The 20,367-nt window shown below is 46.9% G+C and overlaps 1 protein-coding gene across 1 annotated transcript; it reads left to right on the top strand.

The window, feature by feature from the left end:
- The first annotated feature begins 6,195 nt into the window (after positions 1-6,195).
- On the top strand, positions 6,196-7,846 carry LOC133628828 (homeobox protein Hox-B1-like). The gene is made up of 2 exons (XM_062018456.1): positions 6,196-6,793; positions 7,521-7,846. The coding sequence occupies exons 1-2, from the start codon at positions 6,196-6,198 to the stop codon at positions 7,844-7,846; spliced, it is 924 nt and encodes a 307-aa protein (XP_061874440.1).
- The last annotated feature ends 12,521 nt before the right edge of the window (positions 7,847-20,367 follow it).

The following is a 20,367-nucleotide window of genomic DNA, read 5'->3' as shown; positions in this document are numbered from 1 at the left end:
CCTTGCTGCAGATCATAATGACTTCTCAAAGTTGCTGCAGGTCTAGAAAGCATGCCAGTCACAGCCACAGATCAATTCTACACCCATGGAAAGTGACTTAATAAATGGAAGCTCTCCAGTTATTATCCTTGCTAACAGCAGGCCCCTTCTTATTTGTCCTAATTAGCAAGACTGAAATGTCGGAGGAAAGAAGGGGAATATTCAATAAAATCTAAATTATTGAATGACTGTAAGAATTCGCCATTAGTTCAGCCATTCTTTACCTTCTTCAAAATGTCAAACAAATGGGGAATGCATATTTGCAACCCTGCCCTTCTGTTCTGAGCAACTGGAGGGCATATATTAAGCATATTAAGTGCATTCAGCTCTTGATCGTTGTCAAAACACTGCAATTGCCTCACGATTATTAACCTAGAAATATGCAAATGAGATAGGCTCGCACGTGTAGTAAGGATGTTAAAGTAATATTTATCTTGTGCTGATCTAGTCTGGGGAGGTGTTTGCTAACGAGCTACTCGAAGCCCTGAAGATGTTGAACCCACCGGTTGGAGTCATGTGAAGGCTCAAGGTGGAAAAACTTCCGGGAAGGATATGTAGGCGAGGAGCGAGGCAGGAGCCGAGCCTGGAAGGGTGAGTTCGGAAGAGTTAATTTTTCCTGGGGACTCGTCCTGACTTTTCTCCTGAGCTGCCGGTGACAGGCTCCGGGTTCCCGGGATATCCCTCCCGTGGCCGTTTCCCAAGTGAGCTGTAGCATCCTCTTCCAGTGCATCCCGGTCCTCTGCTGCTGGAGCCTGGGGAATGCTCCTGATACTCCACTGTCAAAGGAAGGATTGGCAGAGTGGACCTTCTGCTCGTCCTCCTGGCACTTCTCGCATGTATCCCAGCGTTGCCTGTTATTTTTTTTTTCATCTTCATATCCATCAAAGGTGAAAATACAAACAGCCGGGTCTGGAGAAACTAACTTCAGAATACCTGCAACTCTGAATCTAATTCTCAGTCCCAGCGGGATGCTGTTTAAACTAACGCTGGTTGATATTTAATAATGCTGACCTACTAATATTAACAACATTGATGAAGTTATTAATTCATGGACTTAGTGGGTTTAGGTGGAGCTAGCCCATTCCAGGCCTGCCGGATGCTGGATCTGAATGAAATGCGAAGGGTTTGAGACCCCTCGGGTTCAGTCCCGACCCTGCAGCTTTCGGAGATGCCCGAGGCCGTCTTGAACTCAGAGCCAGATGGGCCCGCGTGAGGGTCCCTCGGGGCCACCGTGTTGTCCTGGGGAAGGTGAGGACCTTCAGGAGCGGGATTCGGCCGGAATGAGGAGCCTCTCTGACGTCTATCCTCTAGGAGAAAGGGCACTGCTGCACACGGGAGCAGCAGATACAGACCTCTCATTCCCACTCTCACCGAGTAGAGAGGCTTGAATGAGCCTCATTAGTGAAACGACCCATCTTAACAGAACACACCTGTGCCCTGGGAACCACATAGGAATAGTCGATGTGGCTCAGAAGAAAACAGTACAGGTTCCCCAGAGCCATCGGAGGAGGAATTCGATCTTTTGGTGCAGGGGAAGGAGGGGGGGATCAAGATATATGTGCAACTGTGAAAACGAGAAAGTATCAAAAGAGGCATATCGCACAAAATCTTGTGCTCAAAACATTGTTCCAGAGATCAACTACACAAACCATGTCTCTCTTCCCGCTTAAGAAAGCTTCCACCCACTACAGGCGGGTGGATGATGACCACCTGTGGGCCGTCCCCGGCCAGGCAGCCACAGGGCACCTCACTGGAGCCGGTCCCCACCAGGGCTGGACAGTCCTCGACGATGCGCCCGCCCTGCACTCGAGAACGGCAGATAAGAATGGTTATATCTTATCTAAATTGTCTCGTATTTATTCTGTAGCTTGGAGATTGGCCGCTGCTCGTAACTCATGAAAAGCCTTCTTTCTGAATTTCTTTGGACTCCCAAACTCTGAATCATTTTTCCATATACTATTTTTTTTCCTCTCCAGTTTTTAGCCCCAAATATAGCTTAGCAGGCTACAATGTAACTGAGACACATGTCGACACTATAAATTTCTCTGACAATTTCTAGGGACAAGTTCTTTTTGGTGATAACGACGCCAAACGCGCACCCCAGAGTCAGTAGTGCTTCATATAAACCATCCTGTCGGGAGCCAGAAGTGACAGTTATTAAGCACGACGCAAACTTTCTCTGCAGAGAGTTATATTTAACTCCAAAATTAAGCATCTGAAGAATCTAGGCACTCTGGAGCCTTTGAAAATACCTCATTCCTTCTGTGTCTCCTGCGCTGAAAACTCTGGTGAGATTTTTTTTTTTTACTAGACGTATTCCCGCAAAGAAGAGTCGTTTGGAAGCAAGCATCTTTTAGGGAAGGGTGAGATCTCCCTTTTCTATCCTCTCTCCCGGCTGCTGTGGCCAAGAGTTTGGCTGAACCTCTTTATGCCGCTAAAAGGCAGAAACTGCCCTCAAGACCAGCTTTATTTTAATAAGATGTCTTCATCCTGTTGGAACAAAACATGTAGTCTTCTCTAGGAGCAAAAGTCCCATCTTGCTAATTTAGCGATTGAGGGGGTGTGAGTATGGGTCCAACCAGGGACAGCCAGTCGATGAACTGCCCCGGATTTTGTCAGACCAAGTCCCTCTGCCTCGGGGTGGGTGGAGGGGCCAAGGGCGCGGGATATCTTTGGTGGGCATGGGACGTCCCCTGTCACGGAGAACTCCGTGGGAAAACGATGTTACGCTGCTGCTGCCCACCTCATTTCTTATTCACTCCTCAATTAAAGTCTGGGGCTCAGACACGGTGGTTCCTGAAGCGCTCTGGGCCCGCAGCAGCTCTCGGGAGCAGGAGAGCAGCTCTGCACCTCCAGGCCATGTGAGAAACCCGGCCCAGAACGTGGTCTCCTCTGCTTCCAGGGATCATCCGGCCCGCTCCTGGGTGGCAGTGTCTTTTCTGGGAAACAAAGAACTCTAAATTTCCCTGCTCACTCTCTAGCCTCATCTGTCTCCAGATATTTTGTTTTAAATCCTATTGAGTGAAAGCAGCACCCCCAAAATGGTGCCGTCTGTGGTTTAAGGGGTAGGGGTAACTATTGTTTCTCTCAACACATGGGCGAAAATCAAGGAATAGATCTAATGAAAAGTTAAGTGAGTATTTCGAGTAGAGTGGGGGTTGTACGACAGAGCTCTGAGAATTTGAGTCTATACATGTACCTCTTCTGTGATCAGCTTCCCTCTCTCAACTACGGACAAAAGAGGAGGTTTTAAAGAAATATATGTGCCGGTGATAGATTTAGGCTCACTCTGTGACTGATTAACAGTTACTTAGTATTTCTTTCTCCCGCCGGTTATGAGGGTCTGTACTGAAACAGTCTTACACCTTCTCTGTAATAGGAGTTAAAACCAATAACAACAACAGCAGTCATTTAGTATCCCATCCAGAGCAAAAGGCTAAGCAGAAAATTTGGGGAAGCGATTCCCAATACGCCTGCATGCATGTTGACTCTGTGGCTTTCGAAAATATCACGCAGTCGCCACAAGCCATGCGTTTTGGGGAGGACCTTGTAACTTTGAGGAACGAAACAGGAGCCAGAGGACAGTGTAAGCTGAAGTGCAGCTACCCTGCCGGCCCTGCCCGGGGCTGTCAGCCTGGCATGTCCGGGAAGTGGTGGCGGGGGAGCCTCGGGGTTGCCGGGAACGCGGTACCTTCTGTCCTGCTACTTCCCCAAATCTGCCTGGGGTTTCGCTGCCCGGGCTCCCTCCAACAGCAGGTAAGAAGTGAGGGGCCTGAGCGGGTTACTCAGAGTAGAGATGGCAAACGGCCCCGCATTGCCTGGGAGGAGCGGGAGGGCAGCGACCCTTAAAAGAAGGAAACAGACTCCAACAACCCATCTTTCTCTGACAGTTACCTGCACAGAGAGAGAAAAAAAAAAAAAGTGCCTTTGCCAAAGTAACTTCAGCTCCGCATATCCCCCCCTTGGCTCCGTCTTCACTCTCAACCCCTCAACTCACCAGGATCTCCACTTTCCCCCCAGTAGGGGCTGGAGCGGCTCCAGTAGTCCCAGGACCGCATTTCACCCTCTTCGCTGCGTTTCGTAGCCAAAATTTTGATCCCGTTCCGTTCGATTTTCCCATCTACCAAAGAAACTCTGTGCTTTCACGCTGGGGCTGTCGCAGGTCTAACCTTTGATTTAGTCGAATAGTGACACTTTCCTCTGTAACTCCTCAGCAGTGAGCTCTCAGAGCTGATTCTGAACCTCAGAAGTTAGGTATCTTTTAAGAACATAAAGCATCCTCTTAACATAACAGTGGAGGGAGATTGTGGTGGGAAATTATCAGATAGTACGAACCCATTGATTCAAGGGAGAAATTAACACGTATTCTTTTAAAAAAATTGGTTTACACCCATAAATCGTCTACTGTAAGCATCGTTTAAATATAATACATTCTTTTAAACCCGAGTGCAACAACATATAAAAAGGACTCCTGGAATCAAATTAGAAACCGATTTCTCTCACAGGGGGGATAACATGAGAATTGCTTCGAATCTTTATAATCACTTTTGGTTGTTTTACTCAGGAAAGGAAGTAGTGAGTTTCAGAGAACATTTCTAACCAAGAAAGATTTTCTCATTGAATATTTCAGCATCAGCATAGTCGGCAGAATAAATTAATAAATAGGAGCCGATCTCCAGAAATACTTTTCTTCTTATTCGTTTTTGCTGAAGGAAGAGACTCTTAATTGGCTAAATCTCACATTTTCTCTCTAGGGGAGGTTAAAGGAAGGAGGAAGGTTGATGCCATAGCTGCTGTGTTGCAGTTTCTTAACAATTATTACTCCAACGTGTTGCATCAGTCAAACTTCCCAACTGAAGGACATGTTTATGCCTTTCAAAGTGAACTTTTGGCCCGAGGGAAAAAAAAAAGAGAGTCCTCCTGGTTCTTCTTAGAGGCTGAATAACCAGTAAATATCCTGACAAGTAACAAATGACTGTGGGCGTCATATTGTTGGGTGCTCTTGTCTGCCTTCTGCTAACAAGTAAATAAATGTTGCCTACCTATGTTCCCATTCTCCGAGCAGTGGAGTGGCCAGCCTGAAGCCAGTGGCTTTCCACCTACTCATCAGCTGAGCTCTACTGGGGGAAAAGCTCCAGCCTGACACAGGGTCGGGAGAAGATCCCGCCAAAGTTTACCATGGAAAAGCAGAGCTGAAGGTTCCAGCGTTGGTTAAAGCCCTTAAAATATGTACTGTTTTCAGCAACAAATGTGTAGGTGCATGGGTGAATGGGTGGATAGAAGATACGTGAGCAGACACATGGATCATTTTTAGTCCTATTCGTCCAACTGCTAAGCTGGGCATGGTACTTCTCCAACAAAAGACATTCTGTCTTCCTAACTTTATTTCATTGCCTCATTAGAATAGTGATTTAATTACATTGCTTTTACCCACACTGGCCCTAGACACAAAGCCCGTGTGGCAAAATTAAACCACATGGAGAGTATACTTCTTTATCAGACTCCTCAGCCCAGAGAAAGTCAAACATGTTTAAGTCACTTTTTTAGGGAAAAGTTTCGAAATGAAGAAAAGAGCATTATTTTGTGTTTGAGGGGATAGAGGAGACAGACCTCCCTACTTCTTTTACTTCCATCTTTCTTTTTCTCAAATGGAACTAGGGTTGGGGAAAATCTTTTTCAATTGGGGCAAGGGGAAGCTCTGCTGAAATTGCCTAATCGCATAACTCGGGGGCCTTTTAGCACTTAAACCAGTGGTGAATAATTCGGATTCTTCCTCCAGCCCCTCTTCCTCTTCACTTCCCCACACCCCACCTCCCTCCTCTCTTTTAAAGTCTTTGAGGAAAGATTTTGACATATTCGTGTTGTTATCAGATTGATGGGCAGGGTTTGATTGAAACCCCTTTGTCATGCAAATGTCAAGGTCTTGATGGATGAGCTCAGAGATGTGACAAACTTCAGAAGCCCCTCGCTCATTGGGCTAGGGGCGGACCTCCTGGCCTCCTCCCCCTGCCCCCACCCCGGCCCCGCGGAGGGCTGCGGGGTTCGAGGGCCAGCGATGCATGGACGGAAGTTTTACAGCTTTGACATACTATCTAAAGGTTGTAGGGCAGGAGGCATCCCCCCCAAAACAGGCTGACCCTCCTCCATCAGTGGCAGATGGACAATACTAGGATGAACTCCTTCTTAGAGTATGCAATTTGTAACCGTGGGACGGGCGCCTACCATCATTTAGAGCAAAGCTCCCCTTCCTTCCCCTCCTGCTCAGGTAGCCCCGTCAGTGACACTTTTAACGGCGACGGGGGCTTTGGCGTGGGAGGGAGCGCGGCTGCCGCCGCCCATCTGCCCTCGCAAAGCCCCGGCTACCAGCCTCCCTCCTCCGGGCGCCCTGTGCCTTTCACGGGTGCTGCCCCAGCCGCCGGGTACCCGGCCCCATCCTGCGGCCCCAGCTACGGGCACCACCAGCTCTACCTCGGCCAGCCGGATGCGGACGGTGTGTACTTCCAAGCGACCGGGTGCTCCGCCAACGCGGGATCCAGCCTCGGCTCCTTAGCAGAGAGCTACTGTGGGGCGGCTGGGCAGTACCAGCAACACCACCTTTATGGGCAGGAGCAGCCCGGCTACTTGCCCGGCGTTTACAGCAACCTCTCGCCTTCTTTAAACGAGGACAAAGACCCTGCGTGCCCCTCCGAGCCGTGTCCCAGCGCCACGCAGACTTTCGACTGGATGAAAGTGAAGAGGAACCCGCCCAAGACAGGTGAGTTTGGGAAGCGCAAGTCAGCGGGAGGGACGGTCCCCGATGGGGAAGGAGATAGGTGGGGGTAGCTTTCCAGCCCTGCAGGGGAAGATTGCCTTTCCAGGGGTTTGGATCCAAAGTGACCAGGCTCATCTTCCTGGGGAACATGGGATTGGTTTTCTTTGGGTTTTGGTTGTTTTTTTTAAAAACACCAGCTCAGCGCTGAGGAAAAGCTGGATCGATTTTCCAGGTACATCTGATGGAGGATCCCTGAACTCAGTTTCCCGTAGGCCAAATGAGATTTAAGCCCATCGTGGAATAGGAAACGCTCCAGGCTTCCTGTTTCTTCCACTGTCGTGGCTTCCATCTCCGCTATTGTTCAACTTCCTTCTCCACAATGTTCCTTAAATCACCGTCTTCCCTCCTCCTCCCTACCATTATCACGGTCGCCTTCCCCTTCCACTCCTTCCCACGCACGTTCAAATCTCACGGCATTTTGTAGAGAAACGGGGGGAATGGTTACAAGGGAGGCGGCTCTGCAGAGCCCAGGATGGTCTTTCCCTCCAGGGAAAATGCCCCTGGGTTTGAGAGGGAGGGGAGCAGGGATAGTCGAGGATGAGGGAGGGAGCACGAGTGCCCAGGAGAGGAGGGGACCAGAGTTGGGGGAAACTTGCATCCACACCCCCACGGGGGTAGTGAGGTAATTGTTTTGTCTGTTCCTGCCTCGTTGATGTTTGCTCCTTAACAGCTAAAGTGTCGGAGTACGGACTGCTGGGCCAGCCCAACACCATCCGCACCAACTTCACCACCAAGCAGCTGACGGAGCTGGAGAAGGAGTTTCACTTTAATAAGTACCTCACTCGAGCCCGGAGGGTGGAGATAGCTGCCACCCTGGAGCTCAACGAAACTCAAGTCAAGATCTGGTTCCAGAACAGGCGGATGAAACAGAAGAAGAGGGAGAAGGAAGGACTCACCCCTGCAGCTGCCTCCAAGTCTGCAAAAGAAGTGGGTGAAGCTTCGGATCAGTCCAACTGCACCTCACCTGAGACCTCCCCCAGCTCAATCTCCTCTTGAAAAGCGTCTCCACCGAGGCGCGGGGATAAGCCCGGGGCTGCCCTCCTGCAGACCCCCACGGGCACAAACGCACGAACACGCACCTCCCACGAGCAGCCCCACCCGCACACAAGCGTGGAAACAAGGCCACGCTTCCCTCCACGCTAGTCCCTTTGGCTCCAGCCGTCTCCACACGTCTGACACCAGTTCTCACGCTCTCATTTTTCTTTCTTAATTTATAGACCCTTTGTAAAACGCTGGACTCCAAAGGAGCAGCCATGTCCCCGTACATCCGTAGCAATCGGTGTTTGTCTCAGGGACGTATCCTCGCTCCCTTCTTTCCTCCCTTTAGGAACTGCACTTTCAACTACAGAAACTTGAAAACGAACTTAGTTTTCTCCCGTCTTAAATATGTGCACAACGATTTTTACCTGCAAGAATCCCGTATTTTGATGTATTTTTCGTGCTCACGAGACTGTAAAAACTTTTTGTTGTTATTGTTGTTTTTGTTTCGCTTTTGTTTGCTGTCTGTATATCTTGGACCGAGATCAGAGGTGTCTCAGATGCTAGCGGCCTCTGCAAAGACCCAAACACCAAGCAAAAAATGCAACTCCTCTGCTACCATTTTGCACTATTACTACTTTACAGGGTTTTCTACACGCTCTGCCACGGTGACTGTTGACGGTGTGGGGGGAGGCTCTCGGAGAAAACGAAAAGAGATGAAGATTAACCTCGAGGGTACTTTGGATTACGGTTACTGTTGTAGGAGGCGTGAAAGTGAAGGGGTGCAAGGCTGCGAGGGAGGCATGAAACTTATGTCCCCCTCGGCACTGATGCACTGGCTGCTATTTATTGTCCACCTCGATAGATTGAAGTCTTGGAGAGAAGTAGCATGGTTTCTGGTCGTGTCCTTCCCTCCTCCTTAGGCTTATCGGAGTCCTACCAAAACATTATTTAAACACAGCTAAATTGTTTCCCTTCCCCATGAGAAACCTTGGGGTAGGGCAAACTGAAAATCACGGCAACTGTTGTTGGGGAACAAAGTAGTAGAAAAAAAATAGTGGTTTCTTAATCGGAATCTCCCATTCCCCCACCACTCCCTTTCCCGTGCTCTGTATCTCGAAATGAAACTACCTCAGTTTAATAAAGTTTACTTTTTCCACGCTCAAGACCTGTCGACTTTAAGCGGAATGGACAGGGAAATGCGCGACACGGGGAGGGGGAGCCTGGGCTCGGGGGGAGGAGAAGGAAGGAAAAGGTCTTCGGTTGCTGCCAAAGCTCCCCAAGCAAACACCCGATCCCGCTTCCTGCTGGTATCCTACGGCACCCTCTGGCACGGCAGGATCGGGTCCGGCGCTCGCCTCCGCTTCAGGAGCGTTCAAAGCAAGTCTCCCCTACAGCACAGGGTAGAAACGCAGAGCTGCCCAGGTGGAGTTATCGCACAGTGCCATGAGGCCTGGGGAGAGCAGAAAATCGTCTCTTTCCGGCACGGAAACAAAAACTGCATTAGTGAAGCAGCAGCGTTAACTGGAGCGGACTTGCGGTCTGCGATGGGGGCAGAGCGGGTTTCTCATTTATACTGATCAGTTCTGTGAGGCTGATCCCACACAAAACGATGTGTCAATTTGGTTTCCTATCTTCAGCCTCCCAAGTTATCCCCTTGAAAGACCGTTTTCCACAGTCCAAGTAACACCAGAGGTTGCGGAGCGATGAAGTCCACGTCTCGGCCCGGCGCTCCAGAACCGTTCCAGGGTCGGGAGGGAGGGGAGAGGCTCTGACCTTTTTACCTCGAAACGCCTCTGGGATTTCTAAACAAGTAAACACAGGGGCTGCTAGGAGAAACTATTGTTCTGTCTTCGTCCAATTTGCAAACCTTTTCGGTGAGGGCGTGAATGGGGCGAGGAAGGAGCAAAGTACCTGCTGCAGTGCAGCCTGGAGCTGGCAGCCTGAGCCCTGCGCCGCTCGGGCCCAGCTCATACCATCCGGTGGTCCCTAGGTGACAGAGCATCGCTCTTCCTCGGAGATACCATCTTCCTTCATCTAATTCACCTCCCTTTCTCAAAAGAAAAGATTTTTGAGTGTCCAATTAGCTCAGAGATAAGGAAAAGGCGGGGCGGGGGGGGTGGGGTGGGGAAGGTGAAAAGAGGATTTTGTTACACCAGCAGTTTGCAAAGCATCACGAGAGAAAAAAAATCAGAGGCAAACAGATTGACTTTATAAACTGTTGGAAGCTTGATCTAACATATAGGTTTCGTTGAACCTATATGATTTAACCTGTCTCATAGAAACGGGGCGTTGCGCTGCAGAAAGGCCGTGGATCTTCACTTCGAGCATTTTCAACCCCAGCTCGGTCTCTATGCTCTATCCTGCTCCTTCATCGTCTGCGAAGGGGCCGGGGCCCCGCTCACCCCAGGTGAGGAGGGCAGCGCCAGGCCGGCCGGAAAGGCTGGACAAAAAAGAGGGTACTGCTGTGTCTGTGTGTCGGGCACAACAAAGGCTGCCAGCTCCCATTTGAAACTCAAAAGGACTCTCCGGAAGAGTCAGCAGAGCCGATACCGATGTGCCCTTACATATGTAACCCCCTCTGGAGTCCCACTCGGTTTGCTCCCTTTGCTCCCCTCACTGCCAAGCCCTGTTGCTCCAACAACGATCACTGCACACAGCTAATCTCATCCCCCTCCTTGCTCTCCTTCCAAGTTTCTCACGCTCCCTTTTGTCTCAAGACCCCGAAACCCACTGCTGTGAAGCAGAAGCTGGCTGGAAAGGCCACGCCAGGACATTTGTGGCTGGCAGTCCCTTGACTGGTTTTAGATGCTCCTGTGAGGCAGTGAGGGACATCTGTGTCTGCCCAATACCCAGAGATGCAGATAAAAGAGAAGGCACCACTGGAACCCCCCAGGTACTAATGTACTCATATGGGACTTGAACTATGCTTTCACAGAAGGAGGCACGATTCACTCTTTGCACACCTGTGAGCACGAGTCCCAGTCGAGACTCAGCCCTACCTCCATAGTTGGGTTTTATCACAAATAGGAGGCCTACACACACTCCTTTGTCTCATATAAATGATCCACAATGACATGGTTGTTTATAATCTGGTATACTCCCATCTCTTCATGAAGGTTTGACTACGAGTCCCTGGTATTTTTCATGAGCAGCAAAATTAGACAAGTCCACCTGTGCACTTGCACAGAGACACATCTTAGGAGAGATTTTTTCTGTTAATATCTCAGAGGAAGGGGAAACTCCCAGTTAAAGAAATGTAACCATGTGCATTATTAATGGTAGTCAGTGTTGGACCTATTGTCCCTCTGCAGGAGGAGGACATAGGCAAGAACACCCAGAGTCCTGGGACTCTGGCCTGCCATGGCCTGCCAGGGCCATTTGCTCCTTATCCCTTGGTGTGAAATGTTTCTCCTCTCTCTAAAGCATTTGTTCTCACAATGTGAGGCCCTTTTGATCTGAAATGAGGACATTCTGTTAAAAAAACCCCACAAAACACCCTGAAGACTTACTTCCTTATATTCAACTCCACCTTGCTGGCTGCTATGAACTCTGCTCCCAGAATCTCTTTGCACTGAAGGTGTTAGGTGTTCCTGGGGGTATCTGTCCCAGGGTAAAACCTCCTCCTTCAATGGCTGTACTGTGGCTAGGTTGGGTTATTACCAGCCCCCAAAAGCCTTTGATATGCCTTGAAGTGGAGAATAAGAGGGGAAGAAGCCTTCTGGTTTTCTCCCAACTTATTTCACACATTAAAATTTGTCAGGGGCCACCCCTTCCCCAGCTCCCAGCAAAGTCAGAGCAGGACCAAGGTGAGATGTGATCAACATGCCACAAATGAGTCAGAACTGCAACAGTTCTATCTGTCTTCTGTGCATAGCCCCAAGGCAGCAAGGTGCCCATGCACCTGCTTAGACACACTGTCAAGAGAGTTAACATACCCAAAATCGAGCAAACCAGGAGGAGTTTTCATGCCTTCCAAGTTTTCTCGGTGTTTTGACATGAACACATTTTTACTCTTAAAACCGGTAGAGAACCAGGCAAATAACCTGCAACTGTGCTAAAGACTGGGTGAGCATAGCTGCCTTCAAATCTCCCCTGGGCAGAGGAGCTTGCACACTCAACAGCCTTAGGCACCCTTACTGTTGCACAGTTTGTTGGGCTAAGTTCTGGGAGCTGAGTATATATGGGTTTATTTTGATTATGTATATTTATAGACAAAGTATTTCAGCTGTATTTGTATCAATTACACACTACACTTTTTCACGAATGATGCTGCATAGGTCACCTGGATTTAAGGAGGGGATCTCCAATATGCTTTCTCATGTTCGATGCAAGTTGTAATTCTCCCAGCTCATTACACTGAAAGGGCCACCCCACAGTGCTGTCCCCTTGCTCATCCCTCTGCCTCTCAGCCCTTTGCTTCCACCAACAGATATTTCAGTGTACATCAGCTTCAGGGTTGCTCTAGCCTCTCAGGCAGGTGAAATGAGGTCTAGGGCAAAGGGCTCGGGTGGAAGGAACAATTGTAGAAGTAAGTGTATGAAATGTTTCCTTGCTCTTCAGAGGCCTCACCTATCCTTTCAGTTTACACTGGTCTGACAGCTCCATTTCAACCTCAGCCTTCACATGGACTTGTTCAATATTTACTCAGGCTGATGGGTTTGCTCAGAACTTGCCTCTGTCAGCCTTGCTCTGTCGGGTTCCCTTCCCCTCGGGCTCAGGTTCACACAAAGTTCAGCCTGAAATGAATTCACCCAAAGATGGGCCCAGTTTGGCCTGAGGACCAGAGATGGGGTCAATCCTGGGTCTCTGCATCCCAGCCAGCCCTTGTGAAGGCCAGCACTCAGCACTCCCAGCCAGGAGGCTACTTTGAAAAATTATTTGAGGTTAAAAAAGAAAAAGCACTGGGCCAGGGAGGACACACCAAGAAAGGCAGGAGCTGCTTTTCAGTGCAGAGAGCACAGGTCAGACCTTCCGGGAGGGTGCATAGTTCATGGACATTTACTCTGCCCAGGGAGTCTGTGTGACAAGGTACAATCCTGTAAACTCAGTACAACCATAAAAACTGCAGCAGGGGTAGAAAGGGGAGGTATATATAGTAAAAGAAGCTATATAAAACATAAAATGCATGTATACATATTACATATTCTATATTATAGAAATATATATTTTTAATAAGTAAAAGTATACACAACAGCATGGGATTTAGCCCTAAATTGAACAAAATAAATACTGATATGTTTCTGCATGAAGCCATGACAGAAGAGACGGGTTTAGGTAACAACAAACTGAAATCTGCCCCAGCAACAATAACAAAAGACTTTTCTGAAAGGTTTTCATCAGAGGAGCAAATCAAGATTTGATGCAAAACAGAGATATTTCAGAGGAGTTTATTTCAAAACCTGAACACCTTTCCCTTAAAAGGAAAGAATACAGAATCACAAGTGAAATCCAAAGCAGATAACAACTGGGCCAGTACCTGGGCCAGTTCTGTGGCCAACTCTGTGAGGTGACTGAGGCAACTGTGGGGACAGTCCTAGAGATCTTAGATGTCTCAAGGATATGGTGGCAACTGAAGTTGCCCTTGTCTGGGGCACTGGGTCTCTGATAAAAGCAACGAGACTTTTCTTTTGGACACTTGCTGTCTGTTTGTGGGCTTGGCAAAAAGCCTGTGTGTTTCCAAAGTATTTGAGGTCCTACTCTGGGGTACAAGCTCCTGCCTGAGAGCTGCGGGGTCCTGGGGAGGGCAGGTTTTGTTCTCAGAGCCCATAGCAAGAACTTTTGTTTGAGGATCTACAGCCTTGTAGAGTATTTACATCCTGCCCTGTTAATACTTTGGCAAAAAATCTCTGAGAGCAATGAGAATGTGCATGTACAGCCCTTTCACACAGGACTGCCAAACAACCGAGTGTGAGGTAGCTCTTAAAATCAGATGAGAGGAAGGTGAGCTCTCTTTTAGTGGCCATAAAGCTAATTCGATGAGATTTAATGGATTTGTTAATGGCTATAAAATTCTGGAGGTTATCACAGCCTCTGTTGATTAAACAGCCTCATGAAGTGGCAAAACACAAACGTTTTTGGTCTCAGGAAAACATGAAAATCAAACAACTACAAAAACCCGAAGGGGAGGGTGGGAAATCTCATGTGATTCTCCTGGTCTTTTCCCTATGAGTTTGCTCAGTGAAATATTACCTCGAGGAAATCTTACTTCAGGCTATCTTTATTTAATTTCTTCCTTCCTTCATCAATTCTGCCCAAATCATTCTCTTTGCATTTGTCTGCAGCGGATGCCTGGAGTCTTCAATGTTTCTGCCCACCTCTTCACAATCTTTTTGTTGTGTCACGGAGTCATGGAGCTACATGTGGGGACAAAAGTGAGAAGCTGGGGTTACAGAAAGGAAGCAATATGTCACTTACAGCAAACAGAGAAGGTAACACTACCAAAAAAAGGGAAAAGAAGGTATTTCTTGTCTAAACCCCCAAAATCCTAAAAAGTACCTTTTACTGAGACTTCAAAGAGTTCTTTGGTCTTGCCAAGCTAAAAGATCAAAACCGCCAACAAAAATCTTTTCCCAAGGAATTTCCATAACATAGGTGAGAATATTTTCCCCTTAAACAGAGAAGTGGCTTTTAACCTCGGATATACACGAATATGTTTTGGAGAAAGGAAGGAATTAAAAATACTTTTAATTACCACTACAAAACTCTCCTCTGTGTGAGTTATTCCGAAACACATGAAAATATTGGCATTGCTGGCACGAAACGGAGCAGGACATGAAATGCAGTTTCCGATTTGAATCCCTGTTGCTCTCATTACTGTGTCAATGGCCAAAGATTTACCGGGTGTTTCAGCCCATCCCACGGCGCGGAAACTCCGAGTCTCACTCGTTTATTAGAGAGAGAGATACGATAAAAAAATGCTTCCCTAATGGTACTTTAATTATCTTTCCCAATGAAGGATTAGAGATAGTTCACATTTAAACGCCGACTGACAGAGTGAAGAAAATATAGCTCCTTCTAGCAGCTGGAGATGTTTTAAGGCTCTCACATTTCAAAGGCAATGCCGCACCTTCTGATAAAACACGATAAACAAGCGTGTGCAAACAACATGTTTTGGAGCAATACCTCTGAGCAAGGAGCCCACCCGAAGGGCAGGTTATAGCTTCTCTCTGTTTCCCTGCAGTTTGCACGAAAGCCAGCGGCGGAGTCCCGGAGTAGCCGGGCTTTCCCTCGGCTCTGAGACGCACCGCTCCGCCGGCCCCGGGCGCCGCGGCCCCGCCGGCCGCTCCGCCCAGGGACGGGGCTGTTCTCCGGCCAGACTCAAGTATGTACTGCGGCTCAATCGAAAGGGTGAGGAAAGCCGGAAAAAAAGTGGAAGTCCTTCCCTTTGCATCACTCCTCTCCGGTTCTTTTGTGGTTTCCAAAGGATAAGGAATTTATTCACCAGCTTTCCCACAGGGAAACGGATGGGTTCGCTACCTTCCAGATTTTTTTTCCTTATCCACTCCCCTCTTTACTGTATTATCCCCTTGGAGCTGAATGGCAAAAGTCCCAAAAGTTGTTTTCATGCATTAAATATTGTTCTAAATTATTCTTCAGTAAAAGATCAAAAGTCGTGGTGGCGTTTGTCTCTCATAATTATTTTTGGAGAGGATTTTGTAAAGAAAAAGAAGTTTATGAGAGTATTTCTCCACTTTCCCTTTGTCCATTTGCTCAGTGAAGGCTCTCTTCTCTTTATTATTAATGGATCTGGCGAAGCTTTTCCTGCAGTTTGGAGAAATATACTAGCAAATGAAAGCATCTCGTTGATGGATGAGGAGCTGGGCTTTAAATCAGTCCCTACTGATACAAATTATTTTAATATGCCCTTTTTATGATTTATTTCAAATTTATGAAGTAGTGAGCTGTGTTGTAAGACTTGATTATGGAGGCTGGTTGCCTGCAAAGTTATAAAGTCTTCTAGGGGAGTTTTTTTTGCATGGCTTATTATGAATTCAGTACATTCACAACCGTGTTGCCAAGGCTGTGTGTATCAAGGAAGAGTAAATCTTTTTTTCCCTTGACCCATACCCTGCCTCTTCTCCATGCTGGAGAAGAAATTGATAGTGCCATGAAAATCAGCAGATATTCTTTGTGTATTTTGTATTGCTTCTGCTGTTCCATCAAAAAAAAAAAAAAAAACCAAAAAACCACGAAACCCCCAAACAACCCATAAATAATACCATCAAAAATAAAATATCTGTTTGTTTGTTGGTTTGCATTTTTTTCCCCTCTAGATAATAAGAATAAGAAGGAAGAAAAAGCCTGAGAGAAGCTTTTGTACTGTGCCCACTGTTTCCCAGGAGGGTGAGGCTCCCACTCTGCTGGGTGCTGTGAAGGGATGACACTTTCTCCTTCATGTGCTTTATAGTCAGAGATGTCAGAGATACCACAGCTGGCCAGGCCTTCTCCAGTGGCTTCTGCCCTTTGCAGTAACTTCTGCAGCTGGGAGAAAAGTGAGGACCCTCAGGTATGCTGGACCAGGATCTGGTCCTGAGGGCACGGCTGTGTGGACTGCTTCCCAGCTGCCTGTGAGTGCTCTGGTGCTGGAAGTGAGGGTGCAGTAAGTTTTGCCTGCAGGAAGGGTGGTCTGAGCACTCCCTGAAGGCAGTCTGAATGTGGTCCATCTGAAGAGATGATGAAGATGGTCTGAGGTCAGCTGGGTGATGCTGTACAGCACTGACAGAGCCAGAGGGCAGGAAGCTGAGGATTGCAGACAGCACTGAGCTTGAAAATGTCATTGGCTCTGCAGTCCTCCAGTGAGGTGCAGAGTGAGTATTTAGTATTTAGGCCTGAATTTCTGCCATGTCTTTGCCCTGCTGTGTTAAGCTTTGTCCAGTCATACATGAAATACAAGAAGAGCCCTGTTTTAGCTAGCCTGCACTTTTCTGTCATCATCAGCTCTGGACATAAATCACTTACACAATCTTGGCTATGAAAGGTATGGCTGGAACCTCATCTGGCTTGCTTAACTGTCTCTGTGCCAAGGCCTCGGTACCCTGCTGTGCTGGACTGTATTCCAGATGAAGCACATGGTATTAAGTGTCTTTGGTGCTCATCATCTCTCAGTGAGGAGAAACATTTATGGAAGCACAGAAGACGATACATGTACATTGAACTAATACATCTTATGCATGTGAAGCATTAGAGTGCCTTTTGGACTGCCACTCCAAGATCAGAATATTTCAGGTCAGTATTAGCTTCATTTCAACAGCTTAACAGCTTAACAGTCTACCTTTTGTTCCTTATGAAGATTTTTGTACAACTTTTAAACCCAATTCATACAATGGAGCTTGTACCAGCTACTTGAACATAAAAGCTGGAGGCTGTGATCAGAGGTCAACAACATCAAATCTAAACTGCTGGTGTTTCTGACAGTAAATTCAGAATTGCAGATCCCCTGATAGTTTCCTCATTCTTGTTCCCTAAATGGAAAGCTTATGGAAGGTGCCAGTGAGGGGCCTGGGAGAAGGAGCCATTGTGTTTATTCATATGGTGAGGAATGGCAAGGCTCCTTCCCTTCCTGACCTTGAGAAACGGGAATCCAGTGCCAGTACTTCACTTGATCTCAGCTCTCTATCACTTGCAATGGGTTTTGCTTGTTTGTTTATCGTTTTACAGCAAAACCACACCTCTGCTTAGCCTTAGATCTGCCAAACTCATTTTATATAACATCAGAGAAAGTTTGTTCTCAATATCTGCTAGCTTGGCAAAAGTCAAGAAGTAGCACGAGATTCCCCTGCTTTCCTCCTCTCAGGAACGTACAACATTGCTAAATTTCTTCTTTTTGGCTGAATCTTCTTCTACTGTGTGACCACATTACAGCATAAAAAGGCTGAGGGGGAAGCATTCCAAGGGCATTTACTCACTCACTTATTTAAAATCTCAAAAATATGGAGGGTTTTTTCCTGTTCAGTTTCCACAGGACAAAACAGAGATGGCCACAGAACTTCTCCTGATATTACTGCAAAGAGATTTTAATAAAAAACAACAGCACACAGGCAAAGGCTCCCAGCAAGATAAAATTTCTCCTTGATCTTCTGATAGGAAGGAATCTACAAGAGTGGCAGATCAAAGGAAGAGCAAAGCCCAAACCTCTGAATAACAAAAGCAGTTATGGTTCCTCTTCTCCATCACTCCTCGAAGTTGTATCTCCTTCCTATGTTCTTTGGGGCAAAAGATTTTCTACAGTAAATAATTTCCAGAAATGCAGTGTTTGGCGTAGCACAGTAACCCAAGGAATGTGGGGAAAAGGAGGAGGATTGTTTTTCATAATGTTTCTTGGAGGCTCCACATCTTTCAATTTCTTATCAGTTTTGAAATACAAGGCACGAAGTCTCTAGCACCATTGAGACCAAAAGGTTATCAGCATGTAAATACCTGAGCTGGAAAGACATGTTTGAGAAAGAACAGATAACATTTTAAACATACTTATAACCCACATCTTTTCCAGCTTTTATCCGAGTTTCACCTGAACTTTCACAAGTAAAGGTGTGCTTCTAATAACCCAGCAGATAAAAACAGATTTGTCTCAGATCAAGAGTAATAGAACCAGCACCGTGATCTCCTCTGTTATTTACTTTTTGTTAGAAAGTGACAGACAGCTCTTTCTTTTAACAAAGAGTTCTTAAACATGAATCTGAGAATGTGGAACTACGGGCCAATGGTTACAGGGCAGCCTGTGTAACAGCATTTTACCATATCCCTGACAAACAAGGAAACTGAGGCAAAAGATGTGAATGGAGATTTCTCTTTCAGGCACAGAGACAAAATCATAAGAAACCCACTATTTCTGTTTCTCAGAAGTAACTATTAGACAATGTCAGTTCTCACCAGAGAGAAGACTGTGGTTCTCATTTTAGTGCTAGTTGGGCCTTGTAGGATTTTGGAGTATGTCAGATGACTGGAGTCCTTCCTGTTCAAACTGTTCTAGAAGCTGGCAGAGCCAGAGAGCCTCCAGGAACTGGTCTGTAAGAGCCTCTTGAATTCAGAACTAATCAAATTACAAATCTGTAATTTGTAGTGTTCTTTAGTAGCCTCAGACAGCTTTAGTAAAGGGACACTTTACTAAATGTGGGTGTTTGTTACAACATCACCTCTGTCTGGGCTGGCTTCCCTTTCTGATGGCTGGGATTGTAGTGTGGAGAGAGAGCACAGTACAGGGCACCATCCGTCTCTTTCTAGAGAAGGTCATGGTTGGTCAGGTGTATTACCTTCTAGATTTCACTGACTTTGTTGACTAGATCTCTGCTGATTGTAAAGAACTTTTGGGCAACCAGCTTAGATGAAGATTACTACGACCTAGATACTGGTTGTCCCTTGGAATTTCAAGTGCTCTGATTCTTGGTATAGGTTGGCATCACCCAATCAACTACACATTCATGCAAGTAGGGAGCACATTCTTCAGTGGATGACCTAGAAACCATGACTGTATCAAAACTATTTAAGCTCACAGTGAGTGAAGAGGGGCTATAGAACTATCTCAGATACAGGGAAATGAGAGTGACTTAAATTCACTTTTTGCCTTCTCCTTTTCACTCATGCAGAAGTGGAGAAATTGGTGTCCAGATAAGGTAGATCAAAATCCTGTTACTAAATCATGAGTCTACTGAGTGTGTCATGATTTGCACAAGTTTCTTAGAAACAAAGGAGCTGGGAGATCATGCACTGTTGATGAGCTGGGAGATCATGCATTGTTGATGGCATTCAGACCAATGCAGAACTTGTCCCTGTAGTAAATTCCCTACTTTTTTGCCTAGTCAGCTTCACAGTATGTCTCATAAATCTCTGTTTAAAAAAGATCACACATTAGTGTTTTATCTCTGGTATGTGCTACCCCATGTTTTTCCCACTCATAGCATATTAGCCTCATGCAGATGGGGAGAAAGCAAAATAAACATTATCAAACAAGGGCATCAAATATTTAGTGTAGCGGTTTCTGAGTGCTTCAGGATGAGTGGAACTGTTTAGATATCAGATATTCTCCTGCCAGGTCAAATGAACCACTGCTGAGTAATGACTAAGTTCCCTCAACCACCTTTGGCCATCAGTGTATTATCACCCCTGCCCTTTAACTTTCTGTCCAGGGCAAGAATCACTTTCTTAATCCAGCATCTCAGCCTAAAGCTGTTTCAGCTGAGACAGGGAACTGTTTACAGAAGGTGCTGGCTCCCTCCCCTCCACCTGGTTTCTGTCTGGGCCACACTGTTAGGGATGAGGGCAATACATCATCTATCTTGGCCTCATTTCACAGGCAGGTCTTGCTGTCATTGTGCTGTTGGTGTCTGGAGGTGCAGCATCCTGATAAGCACACTCTGCTCTCCAGTGGGTGAGTAGCTGCCCAGCAGTCAGCAGATGATCTGTGCTCTGCTTGATACCCCCCCGGTGTACAGAATGCTGCGGGACATGGGATCCAGCTGGCAGGGGCTAACAGGAGTTTATGCAAAAGGGTCAAGTGGTTCTTGTGTTCAAGGGACCAAAAGATATTAAATAGGAGGGAT

Source organism: Colius striatus, chromosome Z (assembly GCF_028858725.1).
Source record: "Colius striatus isolate bColStr4 chromosome Z, bColStr4.1.hap1, whole genome shotgun sequence".
In the NCBI taxonomy this organism is placed as follows: Eukaryota; Metazoa; Chordata; class Aves; order Coliiformes; family Coliidae; genus Colius; species Colius striatus.
This window is presented reverse-complemented; position numbering and strand designations above follow the sequence as displayed.

Coding starts and splice junctions, on each gene's coding strand:
- LOC133628828 (XM_062018456.1), top strand. CDS start 6,196: ATGGACAATACTAGGATGAACTCCTTCTTAGAGTATGCAATTTGTAAC. Junction 6,794..7,520: donor GAGGAACCCGCCCAAGACAG/GTGAGTTTGGGA, acceptor GCTCCTTAACAG/CTAAAGTGTCGGAGTACGGA.